Genomic DNA, 27,519 nt, shown 5'->3' with positions numbered 1-27,519 from the left:
CATCCCCTCCTTGGGGGATTCTAGGCAGGGGCTCTACCACTGAGCCATACCCCATCCCCTCCTTGGGGAATTCTAGGCAGGGGTTGTAATACTGAGCCAAACCTTCAGCTCAGAGGTATTGTTAATAGTGCATTGCTAGATGACCATTCTGAACTAGTGGGTGTGTATTTCCCATGTCTTTTCTCAGCATTTTGCATCTTCCTATCAATGGATCACATCCTAGTCTCCTATCCTTCATATTCCTAAGTCCTAGCTACATACCCTCCTTCTTCACACTCTATACTATTTCCAGGAATGCATCCTTGATGACTTAGAGCTTCTTTCCAGTCAGGAACTATTGTGAGCTCCTCCTGTGGCTCTTGGCATGACACAGGTCACAGCCTGCCTGGGAGTATCTCTCCCATTGAACTGGGAGCTGTATGGTTGCGTATGGCCAGGCAGCTGGGCTGAAAGCCTGGCTCATAGCAGACAAGCAGGAAATGCATGTGCGGGTGGACTGTCCCCTGGGAAAACTGGGATTGTCCTCAATTGCCTGACCGGGTGGTAGGATCCCCTGAAGCTTTCTCTTGAGGTCACTTGTCACTTTGCTTGTGTGTAGATCATCACCAAAGGTCCATCACTTCATGCTGCTTTGACCCTGACAGCCAGAAGGTGGCTTCTGTCTCCATGGACAGGTGTATTAAGATTTGGGACATCAGATCCCGAACCACGCTGTTTACCATACCCAAGTGAGAAGGGTCCTGAGTGGGATGGGCAGTGGAGTTTGGTGTGGGCAGCAGCATCCTGCAGCAAGAGGTGGGAGAGGGGTCTCTCTTCCTTCCCCCCTGGATTCCACATAGAAGCCAGTGTCCTAGTGGAGGTGTCTCCAGGGTGTCCTAGGAAGCCAGAGAGAAGCCACGAGTGTAGCTTATAGGCTGGGCCAGTCAGGGTCTCAGATGCATTCATCTCCATGTGAACTCTTAGCAGCAAACACACCCCGAGCCTCCATAAAAATATGAAGTTCAGGGCTTTTGATCTCAGTGCTTAGGTCACAGAAGCAGGGAGATCTCTGTGAGTGTGGGAGTTCAGCCTGGTCTACACAGTAGGTCAGGGCTACATAGTGAGACCCCTGTCTCAAAACAACAGCAATAATAATAGTAATAATAATAATAATAATAATAATAACAACAATAATAAAGCTCAGCCAGGCATGGTGGTGCACATCAAAATACCCACACTAGAGAGAGGGAGGCTGAAGGCTGGTCTAGGTTACATAGTGAGACTCTATCTTAAAATAAATGTCTGTAAACCAGGAAGCTCTCTGGATCCAAGTGACCCTTGCTGGTGGCCACCGTCTGACAAGTGAGTCCTCTGCAGCAGGTGCTGGTGTCGAGGTCACAGACTGTGCACACACCTGCCACCCTGCTTAGTTCCTCCTTCCTGGGTCAGCTGCCTGTGAGCAGAGACCTCAAGTTTCTCTCCTTTTGAAATGAGCAGAGCCACAGTCTGGACGAGGTGACAGGGAAAGACAGTCCTTAGAGTACGCTGTATCATGGGGAGTGATGTTTAGGGGGACTCTGAGGTAGGAGCCACTCTGTGCAGGCACTGAGGGATGAGGTATCTGAGGCTGCTGAACACAGGCTCTGAGTGGAAGCCCTGACCCAGCCCTGAGATGACAGCAGTAGTTAATGTCAGTTGAAAAGCGTGCCAGGAAACGTAGCTTTTAGCAAGCAAATGGAAAGGTGAGGCTCTCAGAGTCTGAGCACACAGCTGGCTTCCTGGGATGTGACCTCTGGGGTCATGTAAGAGACCATGCTTCATTGCATGCTGTTGATGTGGTTACATTGGCAGGGATTCTTGCCGAGAGCAGATGGCTTTTTATTTTTTCTATTTTGTTAATGTATAGATTTATGAGAACGTAAAACAGGGCACAGCGTCAAGTTTTAAAGGTATGAGAGAAGATCCGGCGTAGTGGAAACATCTCTGGTCTCATAGACATGCAGTTTCCCTTCCCTGCAGTAATGGCCTCCCTTCCTGTCATACTATACGATCTGCCTATGTAAAATAAGTCTAGGGGCCAGTGAGATGACTCAGCTGCTGGAGGGGCTTGCTGGCAACTTGAGTTCAATCCCCAGGACCCACATGGTAGAAGGAGAGGACCAACTCCTCCAAGGTGAACTCTGACCAGCCACATTCATTGTATTACACACACACTCCCACACATAAACACATATGCAAGATAAGTAATACACGCAGCAAAAAAGAGTAAAAAGTAAAAATGAAACAAGTAGCTTGGGCAAGGTGACATTTTCATTATTTATGACAAAATGCATGCAACATAAAATTTGACCATTACTTTTCAGTGCACAGTTCACTGGATTAATTACATTCGTGGTATTTTGCAACCTTCGCTATCTATTTCCAAAATGTTTCACCACACCAAAGGGAAACTGTATCTATTAAGCAATGTTTCCCACTCCCTGAGCCCCTGGGAGCTCTTATTCCAGTTTCTGCCTCTATGAATTTGCCTAGTTTAGATATTTCTATAAATGAAATCATACTTGTCCTCAAGTGACTGCCTTTTTTCCACTGGAAATGATTTTCAAGAATCAACCCTGTTGTAGCACATAGCAGAACTTTATTTCTTTTCATAACTGCATAGTACTCCATTACATACAGATACATATGGATACATGTAGATACATATGGATATGTATATACATATGCATGTATATTGATATACATATATACCATGTTTTATTCATTGGTCTGTTGAAGGGCACTTGCTTTATTTTTATGCATCTGTCTGAGTCTCCATTTTTAATTCCTCTGGTAAATGGCCAAGAGTGGAAATGGTGGGCCAGATGGCAACACTAGGTTTATGGTTATCTTTTTTTCCTTTTAATTTTTTAAAAATATACTTATTATTTTATGTGGATGCTTGACCTGCATGCATGTCAGTGCACTCCATGTGTGCAGTGCCTGTGGAGGCATGTGTACCCTGTGAAACTGGAATGACAGACAATTGTGAACAGCCACCAAACATCAATTCAAGAGCAGGGAAGTCCTATGTGTGTGTATATCTCTCATTCATGTCTGGCTTCCTGTCTGCTGTTTCAAGTTTCCTGTGCTCTTAGAAGAGACTCTTGAACTGTTCTTTAAAACAAACTTTTTTTTTACAATTATTTATCTATCTTGCATTCTTGAGAGGGAAGGAGGAAGGGAGAAGGGAGAGAGAGAGAGAGAGAGAGAGAGAGAGAGAAAGAGAAAGAGAGAGAGTTAGTTGTGTGTTTGCGGCACATGTATGCTACACTGAGGCTGAGCTAGTCTCTGTCCACAGTATCTTGTTGGCCCACCACTCTCTTGAGAACAATTATATATAATATATAACTATATATACACTAATAGGTATTGCGTCTGCCTCAACCAGCAAGAAAGATGTGTCCCACGAGCTCTTCTTTTAGCAGTTTATTCAGGAACCTTGAACAATCTTCAGCACCAAGGGCAATGCCCTCGGCCGTTAAGCACTCCCAAGCTTAGCCAATCCCAATGGGCCACGTAGCAAAAGCGGATAGGTCACCAAATGTGGAAGCAACAAAGGGCAGCAAACTTAGTCAAATAAGGACTTTGTTTATGAGACCGCTTGCTCTCGGGATGGTGGAAGCCGGCGCCATCTCAGGTGGCTCAAACGGTTTTCCACAAATAGGTATAAATAATTTATTTTTTATAATATATATATAATATATATTATAATTTTATTTCATAATATATATATATATATAAATAATTTATTTTTATTTTATGTACATGGGTGTTTTGCTTGCATGTATGTCTGTGTGAGGTGTCAGAAGCTCTGGAACTGAAGTGACAGACAGGTGTGAGCTATCACTTGGGTGGTGGGAAATGAATCTGGACCTCTGGAAGGACAGTGCCTGCTCTTAACCACTGAGCTGTTTCTCCAGCCCTAAAAGCAATAAAATCTTAAGAATTTTCATCTGGTCAGGTGTGGTGGCACACACCAGTAATCCCAGTACCTGGGAGTCAGAGGCACCAGCCTGGTCTACACAGTGAGTCTCAGGACAACCTGGGCTATTCAGTGAGATCTTGTAGAAAGAATTGTCATCTGATGATGCTCTGATTCATATCTAGCTGGGTGTAGAAATCTTGGTTAGTATTCCTTTTCCCCTTCCAATTCTTTTCTTTTCTTTCGTTTTTTCTCTTTCTTTTCTTTCTTTAAACATGATTGGTCTGACTGTTGTCCCACCTGGCCTTGAGAGAGTGAGGCTCAGGCTGGAAAGCCCCAGCAGGAACATGGTACTTAGTGATGACAGGAATGATAGCCACACACCCACATGGGAGGTGACACCCAGGATCCAGTCGGGAGCATTCTGGGGTCTCCCTGGAATGGCATGTTAGCATGCACCCCACCTGTGTTTCAGGGCTCACTCTAATGCCATCTCAGACTGCTGCTTCACCTTCAGTGGCCACTTCTTGTGTACCAGCTCCTGGGATAAAAACATAAAAATCTGGAACATTCACACGGGGGAGTTTCGAAACAGCGGAGCCTGTGTGACTCTGATGAAGGGCCACGAGGGCTGTGTGAGTTCCTGCTGCATTGCCAGAGACAGTGAGTGACAAGCATGCACAAGGACCCCCTCCCACCCCTCCCCCTCCTTTTGTGTGTTGCATCCTGAGTCTCCGGATGGCAAATGTGTCCCACCGTGAAGCCACATTCATCATCATTTGCCACACAGATGCTGGAAGGCAAATTTTGTGTGGGCTTTCCTGGGTGCAGACCAGAGGTGATTCTCCATGATTCTGGCAGGGAGGGTGATGCCCCTCCCATCTCCTCGTGCCACCCACCCCCTTGTGTACCAAACAAACCAAGAGGGGAATTCATGGACACATGCTTTCCAGTGGCAGGAAATCCAGCATGATGTGGCTTAAACTACAAAAGAAACTTTGAAATTTTTCTGAGTGTGTATAAAATATTTATTCAGATTGTCTTAAAATGAGATTTCTCAAAGTGTGGTCTTTAAACCATTTGCTTATTGAATACAATTTTCTTAGTCTCACACAAGGCCAACAGAATTTGAATCTTTGAAGGGGGCTGCAAGGTTCTGTATCTTAGTAAGCTCCACCAGGTGCACATAAATAACAAGAACCCACCACCTTAAAGGAAATACTTTCCAATGTCTGCAGCTCTGTAAAGCTTTAATCCTGAATACTGTATGGAATCTCAGGAAGGATGCTTAAACATCCCTTCTCGCCATGGTCTTTCACACCTGAGCCAGCTTTCCTCCTCTAGCAAAGCCATGCCCTCTGCTTCTCCTCCAGTCTACTTTCTCCACTGGGAGGCAGCCAGTCTGGTTCTTGCCTCAAGGAAAAGTAAATTTCTGCCTGATGATGTCAGCACCAAGTCCCAGGGACAGCTCCCATTAGCTCAGCTTGGGACACAGGCCCATCTCTGAGCTGGTCACATCTCCGTGATTGAAAGGCCGTGATAGGCCGGGACTTTCCTGCCTCCAGAGTTGGAGGTGGGAGTTGGTACCTTTTAAACCTGAGGGCAGTTAGGGCGCTGCTGCCAAGGGAAGTGGAGGAGAAGGCCAACAGCAGGAAGCCTTCGTCAGTAATGAAAAGTGCAGCTAGGGCTCTTTGAGGGAAGTGGCTGTTCAGGAGCCAAATATGTACATGCACTACCACACACACACACACACACACACACACACACACACACACGTACCAATTGAAAAGTGGGCTTGTCTTGTATATGTGTGAGAGATGCAGGGGTTCCCCAGCCATTACACACGAGATCAGTGTCCTGTCTTAAGAACTGCTAAGGGCTTTCTGAACACCTTTCCTCATCCAGAAAGCATGCTCTATCGTTTATGTGTTTGCTTATTAGCAAGGGCCATGCTAATCTTCTTTTCATTGTTCCAATGTTCCAACTTTAGTATGTGTTGGTGCATACAGAGGGGCATCGTTTGTGAGTTTGGGGACAACCTGGCAAAGGAGGGGTCCAACAGAGAGAGTTGCTTCCAAAACCAAAACACCCTGTTTGGTGATATACTTAGTATTACTGTGTGTGTGTGTGTGTGTGTGTGTGTGTGTGTGTGTACAAGTGTTCACGGTGTCTATGAAGACCAGAGATATCAGATCCTCTGGAGCTGGAGTTAACAGGCAGTTGTGAGCTGCCTTACACGGGTGCTGAGAACCAAACCCAGGCCCCCTGCAAGAGCAGCAAGCCATCTTCTCCAGCTTCACACTCATGCGCCTTTGTTGATATTTTTTCTCTGTTTAGACTGTTAAACAGAGGACTGGAGAGATGGCTCAGTGGTTAAGAGCACTGACTGCTCTTCCAGAGGTCCTGAGTTCAACTCCCAGCAACCACATGGTGGCTCACAACCATCTGTAATGGGATCCGATGCCCTCTTCTGGTGTGTCTGAAGACAGCTACAGTGTACCCATATAAATAAAAAGGAATACATCTTTAAAGAACCAAAAATAAATAAATAAATGAATGAACTGATAAAGAAGCAGAGCAGTGCCACGCTGTTACATCGCCTCTAAGGGCAGGCGCTCTGCGCTCTGCTTCATGGAGAAAGCACACCTCACGAGCTCCACTTGGGCCCGAGATACAGAGATACTGGCCAAGTTCCACACTGGTACTCAACAACTGATGCTAGATAGGATGCCTTTACATAGAAATAGTGTATTGATTGGTTAACTGATGAAGATGTTTTGACTAGAGACTCGGGTTTGTTTGTTGTTCTCCTTCCATTTTTCATGTGTTAAGGTGTGAACACATGCACCTGTGTATGCCTAAGTCCGATATTAGGAATCACCCTCCACTACTCTCTTGTCTCATTATTGAGGCAGGGTTTCTCAATCAAACCCAGAGCCCACAGGTCATGTTAGTCTTGCTAGCCAGCTTCTTCTTCTAGGGGGGATCCCCTGTCTTCATCTTCTGGGGCTGGAATTTCAAGTGGGCTGACCCCACTCATTAGTCTAGTACTTATGTAGGTTTCTGGGGGTTGGAACTCCAGTTTCAAACACTGAGCCACCTCCCTAGATCCCTGGAGTTTTTGTTTGTTTGTTTGCTTGCTTTTGTGGTTGTTGTTTTGTTTTGTTTTTCCCTTAGGTTTGGGTTGTTTTTACATTGAGAGGGCTCAGTGGGTGAGGACACATACTGCCAAGTCTGATGAGCTGAGTTCAATCCCTAGTGGACCTATATGGTGGAAGAGAGAATGGATCCTCAAAAATTGTCTTTTGGCACTGAGTGCACAGATGTACACATACACACACACACACACACTAATTAACAAAACAAAACAAGACCTGCTCTGTAGCTCAGGTTGGCCTCAGCCTTATAATCCTGCTGCCCCAGTCCCCTAAGTACTGGATTATATACGTTCAGCACCATGACTAACATGTGCGCAGACAGACAGGAATTTGACCCTGCACTGCTTCTACGAGCTGTGTGGGACTGATCTGTTGATGTCATAACTATATGGGACATAACTACCCAGAGTAACAAAGGAAGGATTCTAGCTGCCTGAACTATGAAGCAGAAACCTAAGGTTCTTTGGAAAGTTGTGTTGGATGGTGTTTGGCTGAAGCAAACACACAAAAGACTGTTTTCCTGAAGTGACACAGGTGAAAGGCTAAGGCAGACTCGTGAAGGAATGTTTCACTGAAGCAGACACAGGAAAAAGGATGTTCTGCTAACGCAAGCATGTGAAAGGACATGTGATGAAGGGTTCTTTGTTAACAACATGTTCATATTTATTGGTCCACCTTACATTGAATGATTGGGCTGCATTTGTCGGGATTCACTAGAGAGAAACACACCAAAAAACACTTCTGGTTATATGCTGCAGTTTCTTGCCTCTTTTTGGAATGAGGCCGATTGGCAGAGTGATGTCAGCTGAGACAGACTCACGTGCTGAGACAAGACCTGTGGAGACATGTGGTGTTTGGAGAGAACATAACAAGGACTCAACGCACAGTGACAGAGGCTGAGCTTGGCTTGCTTGTAGCACTAACTGTGCAACGCCTGTTGGTCTTCACTGGACTTCACTTCGCTGAGAGAGGCATAGCTGAGAACTTCTCCTGTCATTCTTCTTGGTCCCTCCTGCTGAGGCCTGGCTGTCTCTGCTAGGTAGTGCCACCTCGGCTGATTCCTGTTTGCTATCCTGACTCTATCAAACTGGTGTACCTGTGAAGTGTTTGCGAGCGGATGGAGCTGCCATTGCTGACCTGTGAACTAAACTGATGATTTCCAGACAACACAGACCGGAGTTACTCCAAAGAACCTTTCTAAACAGGTCCACTTCTCCCCCACCCCCTCCTTTCTGTCACCTCTGGTGAGTGGTGGGCTAGAAGGGAGGTTAAAGCGTTTAAGAACCATCATTAAAAGTAGACTTTGAAAACATTAAAGTTACAGGGCATCACTGAGCCACACCAGGAAGGTGTTCCAGTGTCTTTGGCATAAGTCATGGCAGTGCCTCACAGATGTCCCTGTCAGCCTTACCACAGAGGGGAGGGAGCACTTGATGGAGGAAGAGAGGACTCGGCAGCCACTCCCCCTTTGTTTTTCAGGCTCTTTTCTCATTTCTGGTGGATTTGACAAGACTGTGGCTATTTGGGATGTAGGAGGTGGCTACCGGAAGTTGGCACTGAAGGTACAACATAATCTAACTCTGTGTGCGTGGAGTGTGTATGTGTGTGTGTCTGTGTGTGCATGTGTGGTGTGGGGGTTGGGGGGGTGGTTAGGATTTTGCTATGTAGCCCAGGTTAGCCTCAAACTTGTGATCTTTCTGTTTCAGCCCCGCCCCTAGTGCTGAGATTTTAGGGGTGGCCTGCCACTCCTGGTGCCATGGCATCTGACACGGAGGCCAAGGCAATGAAACAGGCCTAAGGGTCCTGACATCTCTGTGGGGAAGGGCAAAAACATCAGTAAATTAGCCACCAGCAGTGATGACACAGAGAGAGAGAGGTGTGACAGAAGAGGCTTGGGGACCGACCCACAAGGGGAGAGCAGTAGGCTCCCTCAAGGAGGCACTTATCTGAGATCTTAGGGGACAAGCAAGGACCTCAGGGAAAGGCACGCTAGGTAGATGAAACAGCAAAGCCCAGAGCTGGGCAGGAGTTCAAAACCAGCAGAGTCTGACGCTGTTGTGAGGACTTGCTCAGCCTGGGGGCTTCTGTCACCCATAGCTCTCTGTAGTTAGTAGGGCGTTATCCAAGCATGGCAGGAGTCTAGGGCTGGAGCCCTGTGTGCCTGGTCCAGCCTCTCCACTGCCTTTGGCTGTGAGTGCCTACACCCATGACTTAAAGCCCCTGAGTCCTCAGAGACCCTGTGTCATCTAAGCCTTCCTGAGTGGCACATGTTCATCCCACCCCTCCCCCTCCCCCAGCCAAGGCTAGCCTTTCTAAGCTGAGGTCTTCTGGGGAGATTTCATGATAACAGGCAGACAGCTTCGCGCTGGGTGCTAACTCCACTGTGTTTCCCACCCCTCAGCCTCCCATCAGATTGCTCTGGTCTCTTCCCGGCCATCCTTCTATTCTTCCCCCCCTTTTATACAGAAAGAAAAGCTATCCCTTCATTCCTAGTTTTCATCATTGTGTGCAAACGCCGCACGCGTGAAGACAAATGCGGCACAGTGCACGTGTGGAGGTCAGAGGGCATCTCTGAGGAGAAAGTTTTATCTCCTTGCACTTTTACCTAGGTTCCAGGGATGGAACTGCTCTGCCACCTCTCTAGCCTTTTGCTAAACTCTGTAACCCAACCTCTCCGGCGTCCTTTTCCTTACCCTGCTCGGTTGCTCCACTTTCTTTAAGGAAAATGGCAGAGAAGGTAAAAATGCCTAGGCAGAGCCCTAACCCATCAATGGCACCTGTCTCCTCCGGTTTTACAGTTCCTCATTGACTTTAGCTTCCGTGGAAGCCCACAAAGATTCTCCCTGGGAGAGCCTCTAAGAGGCACTTTGTCAAACAGTAGTGCAAGCAAAGACCTATGACCAGATAGGAATGTTGCCTTTAATTTCTTCCCAGTCTGCTGAGCCTTACATATGATTTTTAAAACATACACAGCACCCTCATATAGGCACTATGACCCATCCTTGTGGCTTGCATTCTGCCTTAGGTGTTGATGGGACCAAGCGTGGGCTACAGGTAAGCGACACAGGCTTGCTGGCTCTTTGTTTCTCTTGCTTTTATAAAGCATTTCTCCTAGGTCTTTGTTAAATTATTTCTCGTTCAGGGCCATGAGAACTGGGTGACAGATGTTGCCATTAGCAACAACAAGAAATGGATCCTCTCGGCTTCAAAGGTAAAAGCAACCGAGCTTTGGCTGATTTAAAATGCTTCTCATACTTGCTAGTACTTGAAGTGGTAGAAGCGGTCACCCCAAGTATGAACTCCGGACTTGGGGTTGCAGGCCTGTGATCCCAGCATTCAGGAGACAGAGGTAAGAAGAGGGCCATCGAGATGGTTTGTTAGCATAAGGCACCTTCCACCAAGCTTGACTACCTGGGGCTTGATTCCCAGGTCCCACATAGTGCAAAGAAAGAACTGACTCCTCAATGTTGTACTTGGATCACCACACCCAAGCTGTAGCAAGCTCCTACCTACTAGTCTCCAATAAATAACTAAAGGGGTTTTGTTTGTTTGTTTGTTCTCTGTGTAGCCCTGGATGCCCTTGAACTTGCTCTTTAGACCAGGCTGGCCTCAAGCTCAAGAGCCTCTGCCACCTGAGTGCCAGGATTAGAAGATATGTGCTGCCACTTGTGGCTCACATAGAAAAAAATTAGAAGGCAAAAAAAAAAAAAAAAAAAAAAAAGTTCTTGTGCAGGCTCTGTCTATTATCTGCACTCAGGAGCTGCCCAGGAATATGGCGCTCAGTCCTTTCATCCATCCGTGAATCTGCGGATTGCCGGGTGGATCTGGTCTGTACCGCCAATACTTGAGTTTTTGCTGGAGAAGCCTGACTGGTGAATGGCACAGCTCGACAGCCAGCTTTGGAGGGCAGGCACTAGCTCACAGCTATGTCCTCCAGAGGCCCCAGATGGGTCTCTCTCCTCTTCCACAATAGTCATCGAGGGACATCCATTCTAGTGGCACACAACTGTCCCTCACCCAGGTGGGAGTGTCAGAGGCGTACAGCTCCACCTTGACATCTGACCTTTAATAGTGCATTTTGTTCTGAATGTCAGAGGCCTCTAAGTCTGTGAAACAATGGATGAGACCCCATCTACTAAGCATTTCTGCTTTGTGACAGGATCTCGCTGTGTAGCCTAGGTAGCCTCTAGCTGCAGGCCTCCTGCTCCAGTGTCCTGAGTGCTAGGCTTGTAGGTGTATGTCATAGATCGCAGCATAGGACCGACATTGCAGACTAAGAACCCATAGTAAATACATACTAATGTGTGATGAAGATGTTACTGCTATAACAGAGAGCCAGGAAAATGTTCTAGCTTTTCAAAATTCTGTCCTTCTGTACGTTTGACTTTTCTGTTACATTACTGCTGTCATTTAAACAAAACAACAAGATGTGGTAGGTGACAGAGTAATGGGTGACAGGTATATATATGAATAAATATGTTTAAGAAGAGCATGAAAATACTGTGATATAATCATGTCATTATTAAATAACATTGTAATAGAACAATCATTATATAACAATATATTACACATAATATTTCGTGATATGTATTATATATTAAATATGATAGATTATATTCTAATATAGTATAAATTGTATTATGTATTATAATATATCATTAAACTAATTAAATATACAATAAGGATATTGTAATTATATATGTATATTATATAATAAATCTCATACAATACATGGATATTACATAAACTATAAGTATATAATTACAATGTTTTATTAGGTACTTAATTTTTGTAGGATATATTATTCTATATTCTTGTTTGATTGTTTGAGACAGAGTCTTACCATGTAGTCTAGGCTGGCCTCAGACTCATGATCCTCCTTCCTGTGCCTCCCAAATGCTGGATTGTAGACATGGTCTCCACTGTATCCAGTTATTATATATTTAAGATAAACAAAGTGACTAAACAAAGGGTACCTACATTTATGGTGGTACACATCTGTAATCCCAGCTCTCCCTTAGTGTTATATAGATTCAGTATAACCCCTATGGAAATGTCAATAGCTCCTCCACCACACACACACACACACACACACACACGATCTTCAAGTCCATAAGGAACCCATAGGGTTCCTGAATGGTAATATTCTCAATAATGGAATTGATGGGCACATACTTCCTGAAGGTCAAGCTCAACTAAATTCATAATAATTAACATGATAAATGGCACCAGAACAGACAGATACCTCAGTGGGACAGACCAGCAGACCTATCAATAAGCCATGGCTTACATGGGATGTTGGTTTTGTGCCCCAATCACTAAATGGAGAAGGGACAATCCTTCCCACACAGATAGGAAAACCTGATATTTACATGCAGACAAATGAAACTGGGCCCTTGCCTCATACCACATACAGTTGTTCTTACATATCTGCGGGCTTCAACCAACCTGGATAATACTAATACTAATACTAATTATTATTATGATGATGTTGATGATGATGATGATGATGATAAACATCATCAGCATAGTGGGGAATATTTTTAATCTTACACTCAGGAGGCAGAGGCAGGCAGATATCTTTGTGTTCAAGGCCAGCCTGACTACATAGTGAGTTTCAGACCATCCAGGGCTACACAATGAGACCCTGTAAACCCTCTCTCTCTCTCTCTTTCTCTCTCTCTCTTTCATCCATTTGTCTGTCCATCTGTGTCTACTTATCTAGATATAAATATAATCATACCACATATTTTAAAAAACTAAGCTAAATAAAACTCTTATCTATACTGGACACACACAGAGCATGTTCTCTTGTCTCCTAAACACTAGTCTAACAACCATTTGCAGTCTTTCACACATTAAATGCAATCTAGAGATGATTTAAAGAATACATATAAATTATATGAAATTTGATAGCATTTTATGTAGGAGACATGATCCTCTACCAATTTTGATATTCTTCATTGTGGGAGGTCCGGGAACAATTCCTCCTGTACACCAAGGGACCACTGTACAAAATAAAATGTATTGAAGACCTAAACTTATGAACTAAATTTTTAAAAATATGAAGGAAAAGTTTGAGAGAAATTTTGGTATTCTGGGTTTGCAATGAGTTCAGGATTTTGACAACAAAGCACAGGAAATGTAGAGCTGGAGGGGTGGCTTAGTCGTCAAGAGCTCTGACTGTTCTTCCAGATGGACTAGGTTGAATTCCCAGCACCCACATGGCAGTTCACAGCTATCTCCCGTTCCAGGGGATCTGATGTCCTCTTCTGGTCTGTACGGGCTCCTGCATGCACAGTTAAGAATAACTAAAAATATTTAAGGCAAGGAAACAATGAAAAATTTTAAAAATTAGAATTTCATCAAAATGAGTAACTTTTTTTGTGTGTGTCAAAAGGCTAGGCACAGTGGGACACACCTGCAATCCCAGAACTTGGGACCCTGATGCAAAATAGAGAGTTCCAGATCAGCCCGGGATGCACAGAGAAACCCTGTTTCTCAAATCAAACAAAATAATTCCAAATAGTTTGGAAGGGAGTATGCATTTTGTTTGCATTGCTTTTTGAAGATAGAATCACAAGTGTCCCACTTTGTCCTTAAACTTAGCTCAGATGATCCAGAGCTCCCGGTCCTCCATCAACCACCTCTCAAGTGCTGGGATTACTTAGCCTAGGATGACCCAGAGCTCCTAGTCCTCCAGCATCCACACCCCCCTCAGATGCTGGGATTACAGGTCTGTTGCTACTACCCCCTTTTAAAAATTCTTATCCTCAATACATTTTAAAGTTAGGGATATTCTTGTCTCATACCTTAAAAATATAAATTTCTGACAGGCTAACATTTTAAAATCATTTCAAAGGCCAGAAAATGATGATAGCCATATTGTAGACATGTGTTCAAGGAAGATGTTACCTTCCATTTCTAGAATAAAAATTCATCAAGGGGCTGGAGAGATGGCTCAGTGGATAATGGACTTGCTGCACAAGCATGAGGGCCCAGGTTCAGATCCCAGAACCCACATAAAAGTGAGCCACTATGTCTGTAATGGCAGATCTGGGATAGGAGCGAGGCAGGCTCCCCATCTAACTTCTCATTTGCTTTGGTATAAAGCTTACCTTACCAGGGGATGGCATTTGACAAAATTTACATTTGCACTGTGTGTTAAATGTGCAGATGAATTAGAAAAGTCAGATTTGAAGCCCGAAATGATGACACTTGCCTTTAATCCCAGTACTCAAGAGGCAGAGGCTGGCAGATCTCTGTGAGTTCAATGCCAGCTTAGTCTACAGATCGAGCTCTAGGACAGCCAGGGCTACACAGAAAAACCCTGTCTTGAAAAACAAACAACAAACAAAACAACAACAACAACAACAAATCTGGTTTCAATTTAGGTAGTTGTTTTTTGCATTTTTATTAAAATCTTCACAGGAAGCCTAGGGATTTGAAACTCCCAAGTTTGTAATCTAAGTATCTAAAAGCTGAGGGGTGACTTTAAAATACAATGTGTGTGTGTGTGCCTGCCATGTGTGTTCAGTGCCTTCAGAGGGCAGAAAGGGGGGACTTATGGGAGGTTGTGAGCTGCTCATGAGGGTGCTAGGACCTGAAATCCAGTCCTTTGTAAGAGCAACAAGTGCTCTTAACCACTGAGCCGTCGCTCTAGCCCATCTTGATTTGTTTGCTTGTTTTTGGTTTTCTGGAACATTTCATATTGGGTGTCCTTGTAGCCTGGACTGACATGTTGCCTGGTCTTGACAAACTACTTGACATACTGTAGAAAGTGACTATTTATAAAACCTGGATCTTCTCCTGTGTAGCTGTTCTCCAAATTTCAGCATTCGTCTCTGTATAAGACATTTAGTTTCTTCTGCTTAACTAGGAAATGTAACACACAATGAGATGTTATTGCTGCTGCAACAATTGGGCATAATAAACAACTTGGACTTTACAGCTCCACAGGACGCACAGCAAAGAAAGGGAATCTCACTGGGGTAAAAAAAAAAAAAAAAAAAAATCAAGGCTACTAGAAAACTGCATTTCTTTCTGGAATTATTTTTGTTAGTATAAAAAAAAAAGTCCAGAGTTCACAATGTTGTGTTCTCTGACTGCTATTCCCAAGTCTGGCTTGTCAGTCAGCCAGATTGATCGTAAACTGTAAGTCTCCTGCCTCGGCCTCCCCAGTGCTGGGATTACAGGTGTGTGTCACTTTGGTTATTTATTTATTTATTGTACATTCTGTGAGTTTTGTTAAATACATGCCATAGATCCATCATTACAGTAGTCTATAGAACTATAGAATAATTTCACTGCCTAAAAGACCCCTACACTCTGCTTTATTCAGACTCCTGCTTTCCCGAGAATCCCTGCCACCACTGTTTTCTATTTTAACTGTCTCTTATCATGCACACAACATACCACACCTACATACCACACAGAAGACATATCACACAGGAGACATGCAACATACAATACACATATGACACATATCACACACTACACAAACTACATACAACACACATACACACACTATATATAACACACTATACATACTATACATAGCACACAGACACGGACTATACACAATTCACACTACAATACTACACACAACATATCCCACACAGAATACAAACACAACACACATACACAAATGTAACTCTCACTTCAAAGGTGATAAGGGATAGTTTTTTCTGAAGTCAAAGATGAGCGACCACGGCAGAAGAGTAAAGAACCAGGTTATGTCAAAACCCCTGCTCCACCATGGTAACAGTTTCCATCAAGTTTCTATAATAATGGAACAAGGGATACCACACACCCTTCCCACATTGACTGATGGAAGAATGCGGAATACAGAAAGGCCTCAACTGCAGGCCTTTGCGCCCATCTGGCAGTGCTTAGCTTTTCAGTTGATAGAAGTGAGGTGTCTGTTTGTACATTCCAAAGGACTTACTTCACAGCCACAGAGATGGCAGATGACGTCAGGGGTGGGTCATGAAGGGCTATCAGGGGTGCTAGAGATGGCTCATGCTGATCTGGCTCTGGACTTGCAACATTCCAACCTCTCCTTTGAGTCCACTGAGTTCTAATCAGTTAATGAGCCTTGCAGAAGGCTTAATGGGAGGCGTGGGTTTTGTTATTTGTTTTTCTGGGAACTTCTGTTCTATCTCAGTCTGCCATATTTGCTTTCCTGGAACACTGGATAGATAAAATTTACAGTCTGCAGTCTTTTCAGATTGGCTACTTTTGCTCAACAATATGTGGTTTTGTATCTCTATGTGTTTTGGATGTTTGGCCACTCATCTGCTCTGAACACAGGACGCTATCCCATGGCATAGCTGCACCACAGTGCTTCATGTAGCCCAGGCTGGCCCTGAACTCCTGATCTTCCTGCCTCTGCTTCTCATGTGCTGGGGTTACAGGATGTGCCATCATATCTGGTTTCCGTAACACTGGGGACGAAGAGTCTGGCACTCTACCGGCTGAGCTAGCCATAGCCTTCATAGTAGTTTGGTTTCTTTTTGTTTTATTTTTGTTTTTTGCCCCTCCCCCACCCCCACCCCACCCCACCCCCCATCTCTCTGTTTTTGTGACTCCTGGTTTCCTGTTTAACTTGTTTTAGGACAGCTCCTTGAGACTATGGAATATTGAAGAAATTGACAAAATTCCTCTGGTTTCTGAGAACAAAAAGGCCATGGGCTTAAAAGTCAGGCAGGTTGGTATGAGGTGAAATTAAGCCCAGTAATCTTCTACCCATTTTCACCAATTCAGCTTATTCCCTGAGAGAACATTTATTGGACCCTGGGGGACACAACCACAAACAGTGGGATCCAAGCCTTGTGGGTGCTTAATTCCTAACAGATGAGACAAGTGTGTAGAGACAAGGAAAACAGCCCCATGGTGAGGAACACGAGAAAAAAAACCACATGGGAGGGAAGGGTGTGTGCTGGGGGGGTCTTTGTTTATCTTTATTTATTTTGTTCTCTGAGACAGGTTTTTGCTATGTATCCTAGGCTGGCCCGAAACTGTTTATTCTTCTAAGTGTTAGGGTTATAAGTGTGCATACAACTTGTTTGTTAATTGTGGGATAGTACACAAGCCTTTCACATCCTAGGCAAGCACTCTTCCATTGAGCTTCACTCCTAACCTCTATGATTATTTCATTTTACTTAAGATTTCTTTATTTTAAATTTTCTTTTGGAGATAGCATCTCACTGTGTAGCCCTGGCTGGCCTAGACCTAGCAATGTAGAACAGGCTGGCCTCGAATTCCACCTGCCTTGATCTCCTGAGTGCTGGATTTAAGGGTGTGTTTCCTGCCTGCTATGCATGTGTGCTCACGTGTGAGTGTGTATGTGTGTGTGTCTATGGAGTGTGTGTTTGTAAGTGAGTGTTTGTAAGTGAGTGTGTGTGTGTGTGTGTGTGTGTGTGTGTGTGTGTGTGTGTGTGTGCTGGGATTCCCTGAGAGGTCCCTGACATGGCCTGAGAGTCCCTGCCTCAATATCACTGGCTTGCTAGTTGGTGACAAATGAGATTGGTGAGTATCCATACATGCTGGGAGGTGTTTGGGCCAGAAAGAGACTCAGAGTGGAAGAGGATACTCAGATCCCACAGCAGTTGCTTGAAATCATTGTCTGGAGCTGAGCAAGGTGGCTTCTTCCTGTAAGTACAACATGCAGGAGCTTGAGGCAGAAGGATTCTGAGTTGTCAAAGGTCAGCCTATAAGATTTAGTGAGGCGCTGTCTCCAAAAACTAAACAATAAATAAATAGGGGCTAGAGAGATGGCCTAGTGGTTTAGAGTGCCTGTTGCTCCTACAGAGGATGCAGACTCGATTTTAGCACCAACATGGTGGTTCATAACCATTCCTAATGCCAGTTCCAGGGGATCAGATGCCCTTTTAAAACAAATAAACAAATAAATGCCCTGTTTATTTCAGAAATCTTGTCTGCTAGCCAGGTGGCACATAGCTATAATACTAGCTACTCAGAATCCTTTTGCTACTGAGGCAAAAGGATTTAAGTTTAAGGCCTGCCTGATAGACCCTGTCTCAAAATAAATCACACATATATACATTCTCCCTCCCCTCTCTCTTCCCCTCACTCTCCTCTCTTTCATACATGTGTGTTCACACACATACACACACACACACACATACACACACTCTCTCTCTCCTCTCTCTAACCTATGTGTATTCATACACACACATCTCTCTCTCATGTATGTGCATGCGCACATACACACACACTCTCATGTATGTGTGTTCATACACACATACTCTCTCTCCTCTCTCTCATCTATGTGTGTTCATACACACATACCTCTCTCTCTCATGTATGTGCGCACATACACACACACACACAGAGGGTGTGGGGGAATGTAGCTCAGTGGCCTAACACATTCCAGGGCCTGGGTTTAATTCCTACTACCGAAAAAACAAAACCAAACCCTTACCTGCTTGCCTTGCTGCTGTCTAATTCCCCGCTCTGTAAGTCAGCTGTCCTCAGCTTATTGAGGTCTCAGGACACTCCTTGGGTCCCACAGTTCCACTCTGAACCACTCTGTACAGAGAACAATCGACAAGGGCTAGACACAATCCTGTCTTCTTCCTCCCAGGCATGTGGCTACATGAGGGCCAGCCCTGGGTACCCTCCTCGCTTTGGAGGGAGAGCCTGGGCATCACCCATGTCTGATGCTCCCAGCCTTCCCTGAGCAGTTTGCAGGGCGAGAGACTTCAGAGAGGGAAGGACTTACCTGGGCTCCATCCAGGCTGGCAGGTGGTGGGGAATGGGATTTCCCACTCGCAACTCCATCTCCTCTGACCTGCACATTGTTTCTGTTTTCTTGCAAATGTCCCACCACAGTGCAGGAATTGTGACCAGCTTTTCTCCACCTTAGAAAGTGAACTCCATTCTCAACTATCCAGCATGTGTCTGTTCTGCCAGAGAGGGGGGAAGAGCTTATCATCTAGCACTTCGTTGTCACCATCATCATCGTCACTGGGGAGGACTGACAGCTGATGGCTGCTGAGCCTTTGAGCACTGGCGCACATGCCACCTGCTCCTGTACCGTGTGCTGGTGTTCTTCAGGGCTCTGTACTGAATTCCCCTCCCAGAATGCACCCATCAGCCCGAGGCAGGGGCCAGGCCCTAACTGCACTCTCAGCATGGTGCTGCCTCTTTGCCCACCACAGAACCCTTCAGAGGCAAGCACTGTTCATTTGAATACAGAATAAATCTGGATTCCTCTGGAAAACAAGTGTGTGGGGGAATTGTAGAGGCGGTTTCTCTATTTCTGAGTTTTATAACCTGGTGTTCATCCATCTCATTTTGGCCACTGAGACCGGCATGTATACTTCATGAACATGCTTGTCAAGGGACTATGGTGCGTGGGGGCCCACTCTGTGGATGGCAAGGCATTGTGACTTCTGTGGTCTGAGTGTGGTTTCTCCCCTCCAGGTTCAAGAGCTAGGAGCTTGGTCCTCTATGTAATGGTGCTGAAGGGTCTTCTCAGGTAGTGGTTTCCCTCCTCAAGTGTTTGGGTGTTCTGCATACACATGTGTATGTATGTATGTATGTATGTATGTATGCATGCATGCATGCATGTGCCTCTCATGTATGCAGTGCCTACAGAGTCCAAAAGATGGCAATAGATTATCTGGAACAGACGGTTGCAAGCTGCCATGTGGGTGCTGGGAACTGACCCTCAGCTATCTCTTCATCCCCCCCCAGATACTTTTGAGGTCTCTGTCTTCACTAAGATCATGGTGAGTGTATTCGTCATCACCTTAGCTCTAGGGACGATTAGAATGCTTGTACCCACACATTCCTCAATGATGGACACCTAGATTATTACGTTTCTGTGCAGGTAGCATTTATTTTTGCATAGATCAGTTCAGGAAACGAAGTCTCCTGCTGGAGTAAAAGCCAGAGGAATGCATCAGTAAGTAGTGTTGCTTGATTGTGTTGTCAAAGGGACAGTTGGCATGGCAACCCCAGAGTGACCAGGGCAAACCTAGATGGGGAGGGCCGGGACTTGAGCACACATCCTGTAGTTTCTTCGAGTCGTCCACTGCCGCGCTCAGGATTCCTGTCTCTCGCTGGTTCCAGAAGAAGCAGTCCAGAAGTTGTGGGCCTGGGCTGGCAAGGATAGCCGCAGTTCACGTGAGATGACACCCAAGGAACTAAGCAGCCCGCAGCACTGGGAGGTTCTTGGGGGTCGGGTTCTGGGGCAGCCGGGGACTCCGCTGAAATTCCCAGAGCCACTCTCAGCCGACGAACTCTCACGACCCGCAGAAGATAGAGCTCAAAAAGTGATGCTATTGTGGTTCGGAAACCAAGGCCGCCGCCGGGCGCCCACTCAGCAGAGCCTATTTACACCTCCAGCCTTCCTTTGGGCTTCGGGAGCCCGTTTAAGCGAGGAAGTGAGCTGCGCATGCGCTCCTTTGCCAGCGCGGAAACGAGTACGCATGAGCAAAACTCATGAAGTCACTAGAAATGGGAACTGGTTTCTCGCACTGGCCGTGCGGGCGGCGCCGTGGCTTAGTTGGTTAAAGCGCCTGTCTAGTAAACAGGAGATCCTGGGTTCGAATCCCAGCGGTGCCTCAGCGTGGGAGCTTGTGCTTCTCTTTTTGCATGACCCTTTCTGGTTTGCGAGCGCTGCTCTCTCAAAACTGTTCCTCTGTCAGCGAGGAAGACATTTTAGCTGAAGACGATGTCGTGTTCCCTGCTAGCCTTTGCCTCTTGAGGTCGGCCTAATAGCAGTCCCCTGGGTGCTCCCACAGAGGTGACGAGTTTCCGCTCGTCAGGCTCTTGGCTTCCCTGAGCATTGCTCTCGGCTTCGCTGAGCATTGCAAAGAACGCTGATTTTTCCTCCCGGAATCCGCGCAGTGGGTACCCTCTGCATACTGAGGACAGCTTGGCGATACCGAGTGAAGTCCCAAAATGGAGGTCTGTAGCATCAAATCAGATCAGTCAATCTACATCTACAGAATGCATAAAAACAAAAACAAAAACAAAAACAAATGGCTAGGTGCTCTAGTGTGGGATCCGACCCTAATGCCTGAGCTGTGGTTGCCAAGGGCTAGAACCCACAGGCACATATGGGACCTCCTTGAAAACATTTGCTTTGGAAGGTGGGGAAGGCTTTGAAGTTTTAAAGAATGTTCCCCGGGGATGCACCTAAGTCCAAACAAAACACAAAATGATAAACCCAGTGAGCTTTAGAAAATGCCTGAGCCACGTGAGGCTGTGTTCCTAACGCAGATACTTTGTAACCTCACAAATTGAGGTTACAACCTTATAAATAATTTAAAGCCATCTAAAGGACCGGTGAGACAGCTTAGTGGATAAAGGTCCTTGCTGCCAATCCTGAACGTTCTGAGTTCAATTTCTGGGTCTAACAGTGTGGAAGGTGAGAACTGATCACCGAAAATTGTCCTCCGGCCTGTGGGTCCACAGGCATGCTGCGGCTCACATTTGAACACAAATATATTCACAACAAGAAAGTAAATATAATAGGAAAAAATGTCCTAAGCTGAAAAGAGACAAAGAACGTAGTAGCATTAACCTGCACATTGGAGCACACTTGCGCTTTTGGTTAGATAAGGCAGCATGTGAGGGGTGGGGGTGGGGGGTATGTCAGCTCCGCCGCTGACGGGTTATTTGAGAGGTTGTGGGGGCTTCTTACTAACTGGGGAAAAGACCGAAATTTAAAAACACTGATTTCTACTTGACCACTATGGTCAAGTTGACAATTTGAGTTGAGAAAAATTTACTTGTCCCGGAGGCAATTCTTTCTGCTTCTCCTGTGGGTCTGGGTTTATTGTTTGTTTTGTTTTGTTTTGACCAGTTCCTGCCCTTTGCAACTTGGTTCTTTTTTTATTTTGTTTTGTTTTGTGTGTGTTTTTGTTTTTTGTTTGTTTTTGTTTTGTTTTTTTCCGAGACAAGGTTTCTCTGTGTAGCCCTGGCTGTCCTGGAACTCACTCTGTAGACCAGGCTGGCCTTGAACTCAGAAATCTGCCTGCCTCTGCCTCCCAAGTGCTGGGATTAAAGGCGTGAGCCACCACCGCCAGGCACAACTTGGTTCTTTTGGGTGACACAGCCAACGAAAGTGTGAGGGATAGTCCTACACTTTGCAAAGCCAGCAGGTCCGTTCAGTTGAATCCAGTTACTGAAGGCTTTATGGGAAAGCACGCTTGAGTCCTCCTGGGGCTTACTTAGTTCTAGCTCATCTTTCTCCGTCCTGGGGTTGGGAGCACTTGCCTGTTGGATGCCGTTTTTATGGTTTGAAACGAAATTCTCCCAAGGATCATATTGATCATTATGGTCCACACTGGTGGCGCTGTCTGGGAGGAGACTTAGGGAGGTGGGGCCTAGCCTCCTCCTCCTCCTCCTCCTCTTCTTCTCCCTCTGGACCATGAACCCACATGCCTGAACTGTATCCTTAATCCTCTTTTTAAGTAATTGCAGGTGCTTCTCTGCAGTAGTAAAAACCTAAGTCGGAACCAATCGGAGATGTTGGTTGGCACTTAAGTCTGTGGGAGGCTCAGCTCTAAAGGAAAGCCTTTCTGAGTCACAGCTGCACGGGGGCAGAGGACCTGGAAGCCATCTGATTGGCTAAACACTAGCCTCCCTTCCCCCCCCCCCCCGCCCCCCAAGCAGTAAGCAAAGCCAGAAAAGAGAATCAGGCCTGTATTAACCGACCTTGTTTCTGCTCCTTAAAAACCTACACAGGTCTTCCTACCTCAGGGCCTTTGCGTTTAGTGTGGTGGGGCCTCGGAATGCTGTTTCCCAGGTCATCTGTGAGGAAACCCATCCCCATCAGAGATCCTTCAGTCAGTGTGCCATCTCTAGAAGAACTCCTGTCACCATCCTTGGCCCAGCCTCTCCAAGGTCCCCACCGCAGCCTCTTGTTTATTCCTTTCACAGGATCTCTTTATATTGTTACCCAAAACAACACATACACACTTGCTACAGGAACAACAATGGTAGTCCTTCTATGATACCTATCTGAAAGAGCTTTGTAAAAATGTAAAGCAACTTTTTACTTCAAACTGAATTTTGGTTTATGTTATAAATAGTTGTTTTTTTTTTTTTTTTTTTTTTTTATAAAAGTGTTTGTGTCAACATTATTTGGCTTATCACGGTTAGTTTTTAGATCAATAGATTTTTTTTTTTTCCAGATTTAACTTCTGGTGTCTTCAGGGTTGACTTTGCCATGATGATAATGAGCTGACACTCTGAAACTGTAGGACAGCTCCAATTAAATTAAATAAGAGTTGCCTTGGTCATAATGCCTCTTCACAGCGAAGGCAACCCTTAACTAAGACAGAAGTTGATACCAGGAGTGGGGTATTGCTGTCCTAGGCCTGACCATGCTTTTGTTTGGAGGAATGTGGATCTGAGAACTTTGGATTAGGAAAGCAGTTGAACTCTTTAAGTGGGCCTTAATGGCCATTAAAAACCATTAGAAGCATGGAAGACAGGTGCATTGAGAGAGATTTGAAGTTGGGGACCTGCCTCAAGAGTTTCAGAGGAGAAGAATATTAGTATGTGGCCTAGAGACTATCCTTGTGATATCTTGGCAAATAATATGGTTGCCTTTTCCCAGTCTCTGAAAAGTCTGCCTGAGGCTAAACTGAAGAGTTTTGGTTAGTTGAGTTGGCAGAGGAAATTTCAAAACAGCCTAGTATTGACTCTGTCCTGTGGTCATTACTGTTCTCGCTCATGAAGATCTGTAATGAAAAGAAGCAAGCTGAGCAAGGAAAGCTACAAAACGTACAGTAGTTGGAGAAAGGGGCACCAGGAAGTGGAATGGAGCTAAGTCCTATGTTTAAGGAGATAAAACAGTAAAGAAAAACCTGATGTTAAATGAAATAAAGGGAGTGGTGACTTCAAGGCAAGGCCCCACCCAACTACACTTGTGAAAAAGAATTAAAGAGCTAGTTTCAGTACAACCAAGTTTAGGCAGCAGAGGAAGCCATTGAAAACAGAAAGCTGGAGAAGATGTAATTGAATGAAGGGGGTGGGTGGAGCACGTTCCAGCCTCAGCAAGCAGCAGAGCTTGCCAGCTTTGGCCACATGGTTCTAGCTTTAGGGTCAAGGATAGAAGAAGTGGGTTATAGAATCTCTGTGACTAAGGAAAGCCTCTGAGGCCAGGCATGTGTCAGGGGTGGCCTGGCGTGGAAGCCCAGAGAGGCCACTGTGTGAAGCTGTGAAGAGGAAGCCTGGATTGCCTTGGGGACCCCAAGATGTTGGAGAGGCCAGAGTCCTGTGATTCCCACCAAGGAGAGCTGCTAACGGGGAGTGGAACCAGCCCAAGAGAGAAAAGTGTGTTACAGTTAACAAAGTTGAGAGGAATTGGAGATCTGAAGAGCACATTGACACCAGACATGGAGATGCAGAGTTTGGAGTTTGCCCAGATGGTTTTGAGTCTTGATTTGGCCTAGTATTTCCTTATTATGCTCCCTCCTCCATTTGGAATGATAAGATACAACCTGTGCTGTTATATGCGCACGCCTTTAATCCCAGCACTTGGGAGGCAGAAGCAGGCAGATTTCTGAATTTGAGGCCAGCCTGGTCTACAGAGTGAGTTCCAGGACATCCAGGGCTATATAGAGAAACCCTGTCTCAAAAAACAAAAACAAAAACAAACAAACAAACAAAAGCATGTGATTTGATTTAGATTTTATCGTGGATTATAATTAGGAGGTTGCATGAGACTCAGAAAAAACTTTGGACTTTTACAGGGTTGAGACTTAGACTATGGGGACTTCTGAAGTTGGACTAAATGCATTTTACATTAAAATATGTCTATCTATCTATCTATCTATCTATCTATCTGGAAGTAGAATGTAGTAATTCGAATAAAACTGGCCCCCATAGGCACATAGATAATGACACTATTAGGAGGTGTGGCTTTGTGGAGGAAGCATGTCTCAGTCCTCCCTCGTGTCTCAGTCCTCCCTCATGTCTCAGTCCTCCCTCATGTCTCAGTCCTCCCTCATGTCTCACTCCTCCCTTGTGTCTCAGTCTCCCTCGTGTCTCACTCCTCCCTCATGTCTCAGTCCTCCCTCATGTCTCAGTCCTCCCTCATGTCTCAGTCCTCCCTCTGCCTGCTGATCTGGATGTAGAACTCTCAGCTCTTTCTCCAGCACCACGTCTACCTGCATACTGACCTGATGATAATGGACTAAGCCTCTGAAACTGCAAGTTAGCTCCAACTGAATATTTTCCTTTACAAGAGTTGCTATGGTCATGGGGTCTCTTAACAACAACAAACCCCAAACTAAGATAGTAATTTTAGAAAAGATTAAAATTTTCTTTCATGTCTGTGAGTGTCTGCATTGTCTGTGATCCATGTGTGTGCAGTACCCATGGAGGCCAGAAGAGGGGGCCAGTGTGGTGACAATGGAACCCTGATCCTCTGCAGGAGCAGCAACTGCTCTTATCTACTGAGCCGTCTTTCCAGCCCACAGTAAACTTTGAAATTCCTGTGACAGAACACTTGAGAATCACTGTTTAAACACAGAGCTTTTTAAAATATTTGTTTTATTACATTAGTGTGTGTGTGCAGTTCGTGGTCTGACATATGGTAGCTGTGGGTGTGGTTGGCAACAACAGTATCTTTTGTCAGTGGAAAACAGTGGGCACATTTCTCAGACAGCTTTAAGACACTAAGGGTTTTTTTGTTTGTTTGTTTTTGTTTGTTTTTTGTTTTGTTTTGGTTTTGGTTTTTCGAGACAGGGTTTCTCTGTATAGTTCTGGCTGTCCTGGAACTCACTCTGCAGACCAGGCTGGCCTCGAACTCAGAAATCCGCCTGCCTCTGCCTCCCAAGTGCTGGGATTAAAGGCGTGCGCCACCACCGCCCGGCAAGACACTATAAATTTTGTTTTCATTGTGACATATAACATGAAATATACCATTTTAACCATTTTTTTTCACACTGAGCTGGGAATCAAATGCTTGACAAGAACTTCGCCACTGAGCTACTGAGCCACATCTCCAATTGGGGAATTCTAATATTCTCACTGAGCCACGCCCCCCGCCCCTCACTGGGGGATTCTAGGCAGGGGCTCGACCACTGAGCCACCCTTCTAGCAAATCTTCTTTGGAATACTTCTGCAGACCTTCCTTGGCTCAGCTCCTGAACTTACAGCTAGGGATAGCTGCAGGGGAGAGCTGTCAGACAGACCCTGGGGGTCCACATGTCAGCTCCACTCTCTCTAAAGAAAGCAAAAGGAAGGTGGGGGTGGTGAAAGGGGGAAAGGAACTGTTCTGATGAGAGCCTAGGTTTTCAGCAGAGCAGGAAGGAAGCAGCGGCTGGGAGGTCTGCAGAACTAAGCCCTTCTGTCAGTCGCCGTGTGGCCTGTCTGTTCATTGCCTCTGTTCTGGTTCTGCAAGGTTCTGGGAAGTTCTTATTGCTTGAGGGGACTCACTTTGAGAAGATTGTCCCTACCAGGCAGGGTGGGGTGGGGTTATCTTTCCAAGAGGGGCCATTTGGGGGCAGAGTCTAAGATGGAACACTGTAAGAGCTGAGGGGATGTCTTGGCTTCATTTCTTTGTTTCTTTCTTTCTCCCCGACCTTTGCTGTCTGTCTGTCTGTCTGTCTGTCTGTCTGTCTGTCTGTGTTTTGAAACCAAATGGGTCTGAACTCACTGTATAGACTAGGTCGATCTCAACTCACAAAGATCCCCCTCTGCCTCCCAAGTGCAGGAGTTAAAGCAGAGATCCATCACACTGAGAGCCTCAGTTACTCACCCGGAAGGGGGATGTGATCGCTTAGAAATCACCAGTTTTTAGATCGATACTCCTTAAGTGGTTGACATGCAGTTAGGAGTCTGACCCCACATTTTAACACAAAGGAAAAAAAACATGGGCAGAGGGGCCAGGGTTTTACCCTGCTTCATGTTACTGTGGGTCCAAGTGAGAAGTTGGCAGTATTTACCAAAAACAGATTTTTTTAAAAAGATGTATTTTATTAATTTTATGTGTATGAGTACACTGTAGCTGTACAGATAGATGGCTGTGAGCCATCATGTGTGTGGCTGCTGGGAATTGAATTCAGGACCTCTGCTGGCCCTCTTGCTCCGGCCCCACCTGCTTGCTCCAGGCTCCGGACCCCTCACTCGCTAGCTCAATCGCTCGCTCGCTTAGGTCCTGCCTGCTCGGGAGCTCGCTCCATCATAATTCACTGTAGCTGTCTTTAGACACACCAGAACAGGGCGTCAGATCTCATTACAGGTGTTTTTGAGCCACCATGTGGTTGCTGGGATCGAACTCAAGACCTTTGGAAGAGCAGTCAGTACTCTTACCCACTGAGCCATCTTGCCAACCCCCACAAAAACAGATTTTAGGAGCTTGTTTTAAGTACACATTTATGAGAGAATCCAGCCCTGGAGATGGCCACACTAAGCAAGTTCATC

General features: G+C 45.5%; 1 protein-coding gene and 1 non-coding gene across 2 annotated transcripts in view; both read left to right on the top strand.

The window, feature by feature from the left end:
- The window catches only part of Wdr88 (WD repeat domain 88), a 37,775-nt gene extending 18,427 nt beyond the window's left edge, over positions 1-19,348 (top strand). The window contains exons 7-12 of the mRNA XM_031386195.1: positions 599-728; positions 4,419-4,606; positions 8,581-8,663; positions 10,244-10,312; positions 16,718-16,810; positions 18,958-19,348. Coding sequence (XP_031242055.1) covers positions 599-728; positions 4,419-4,606; positions 8,581-8,663; positions 10,244-10,312; positions 16,718-16,810; positions 18,958-19,113 — 719 coding nt within the window. The 3' untranslated portion in view covers positions 19,114-19,348. The remainder of the gene's footprint in view (positions 1-598; positions 729-4,418; positions 4,607-8,580; positions 8,664-10,243; positions 10,313-16,717; positions 16,811-18,957) is intronic.
- Positions 19,349-20,623: 1,275 nt separating this feature from the next.
- Positions 20,624-20,697, top strand: Trnat-agu. Its single transcript has one exon. It is a non-coding gene; the product is annotated as a tRNA-Thr (tRNA).
- Positions 20,698-27,519: the final 6,822 nt, after the last annotated feature.

The sequence above is a fragment of the Mastomys coucha genome, unplaced genomic scaffold (genome assembly GCF_008632895.1).
Source record: "Mastomys coucha isolate ucsf_1 unplaced genomic scaffold, UCSF_Mcou_1 pScaffold21, whole genome shotgun sequence".
NCBI classification, from domain to species: Eukaryota; Metazoa; Chordata; class Mammalia; order Rodentia; family Muridae; genus Mastomys; species Mastomys coucha.
Note: the sequence above shows the minus strand (reverse complement) of the source record. Positions and strands in the feature narration are given on the sequence as shown.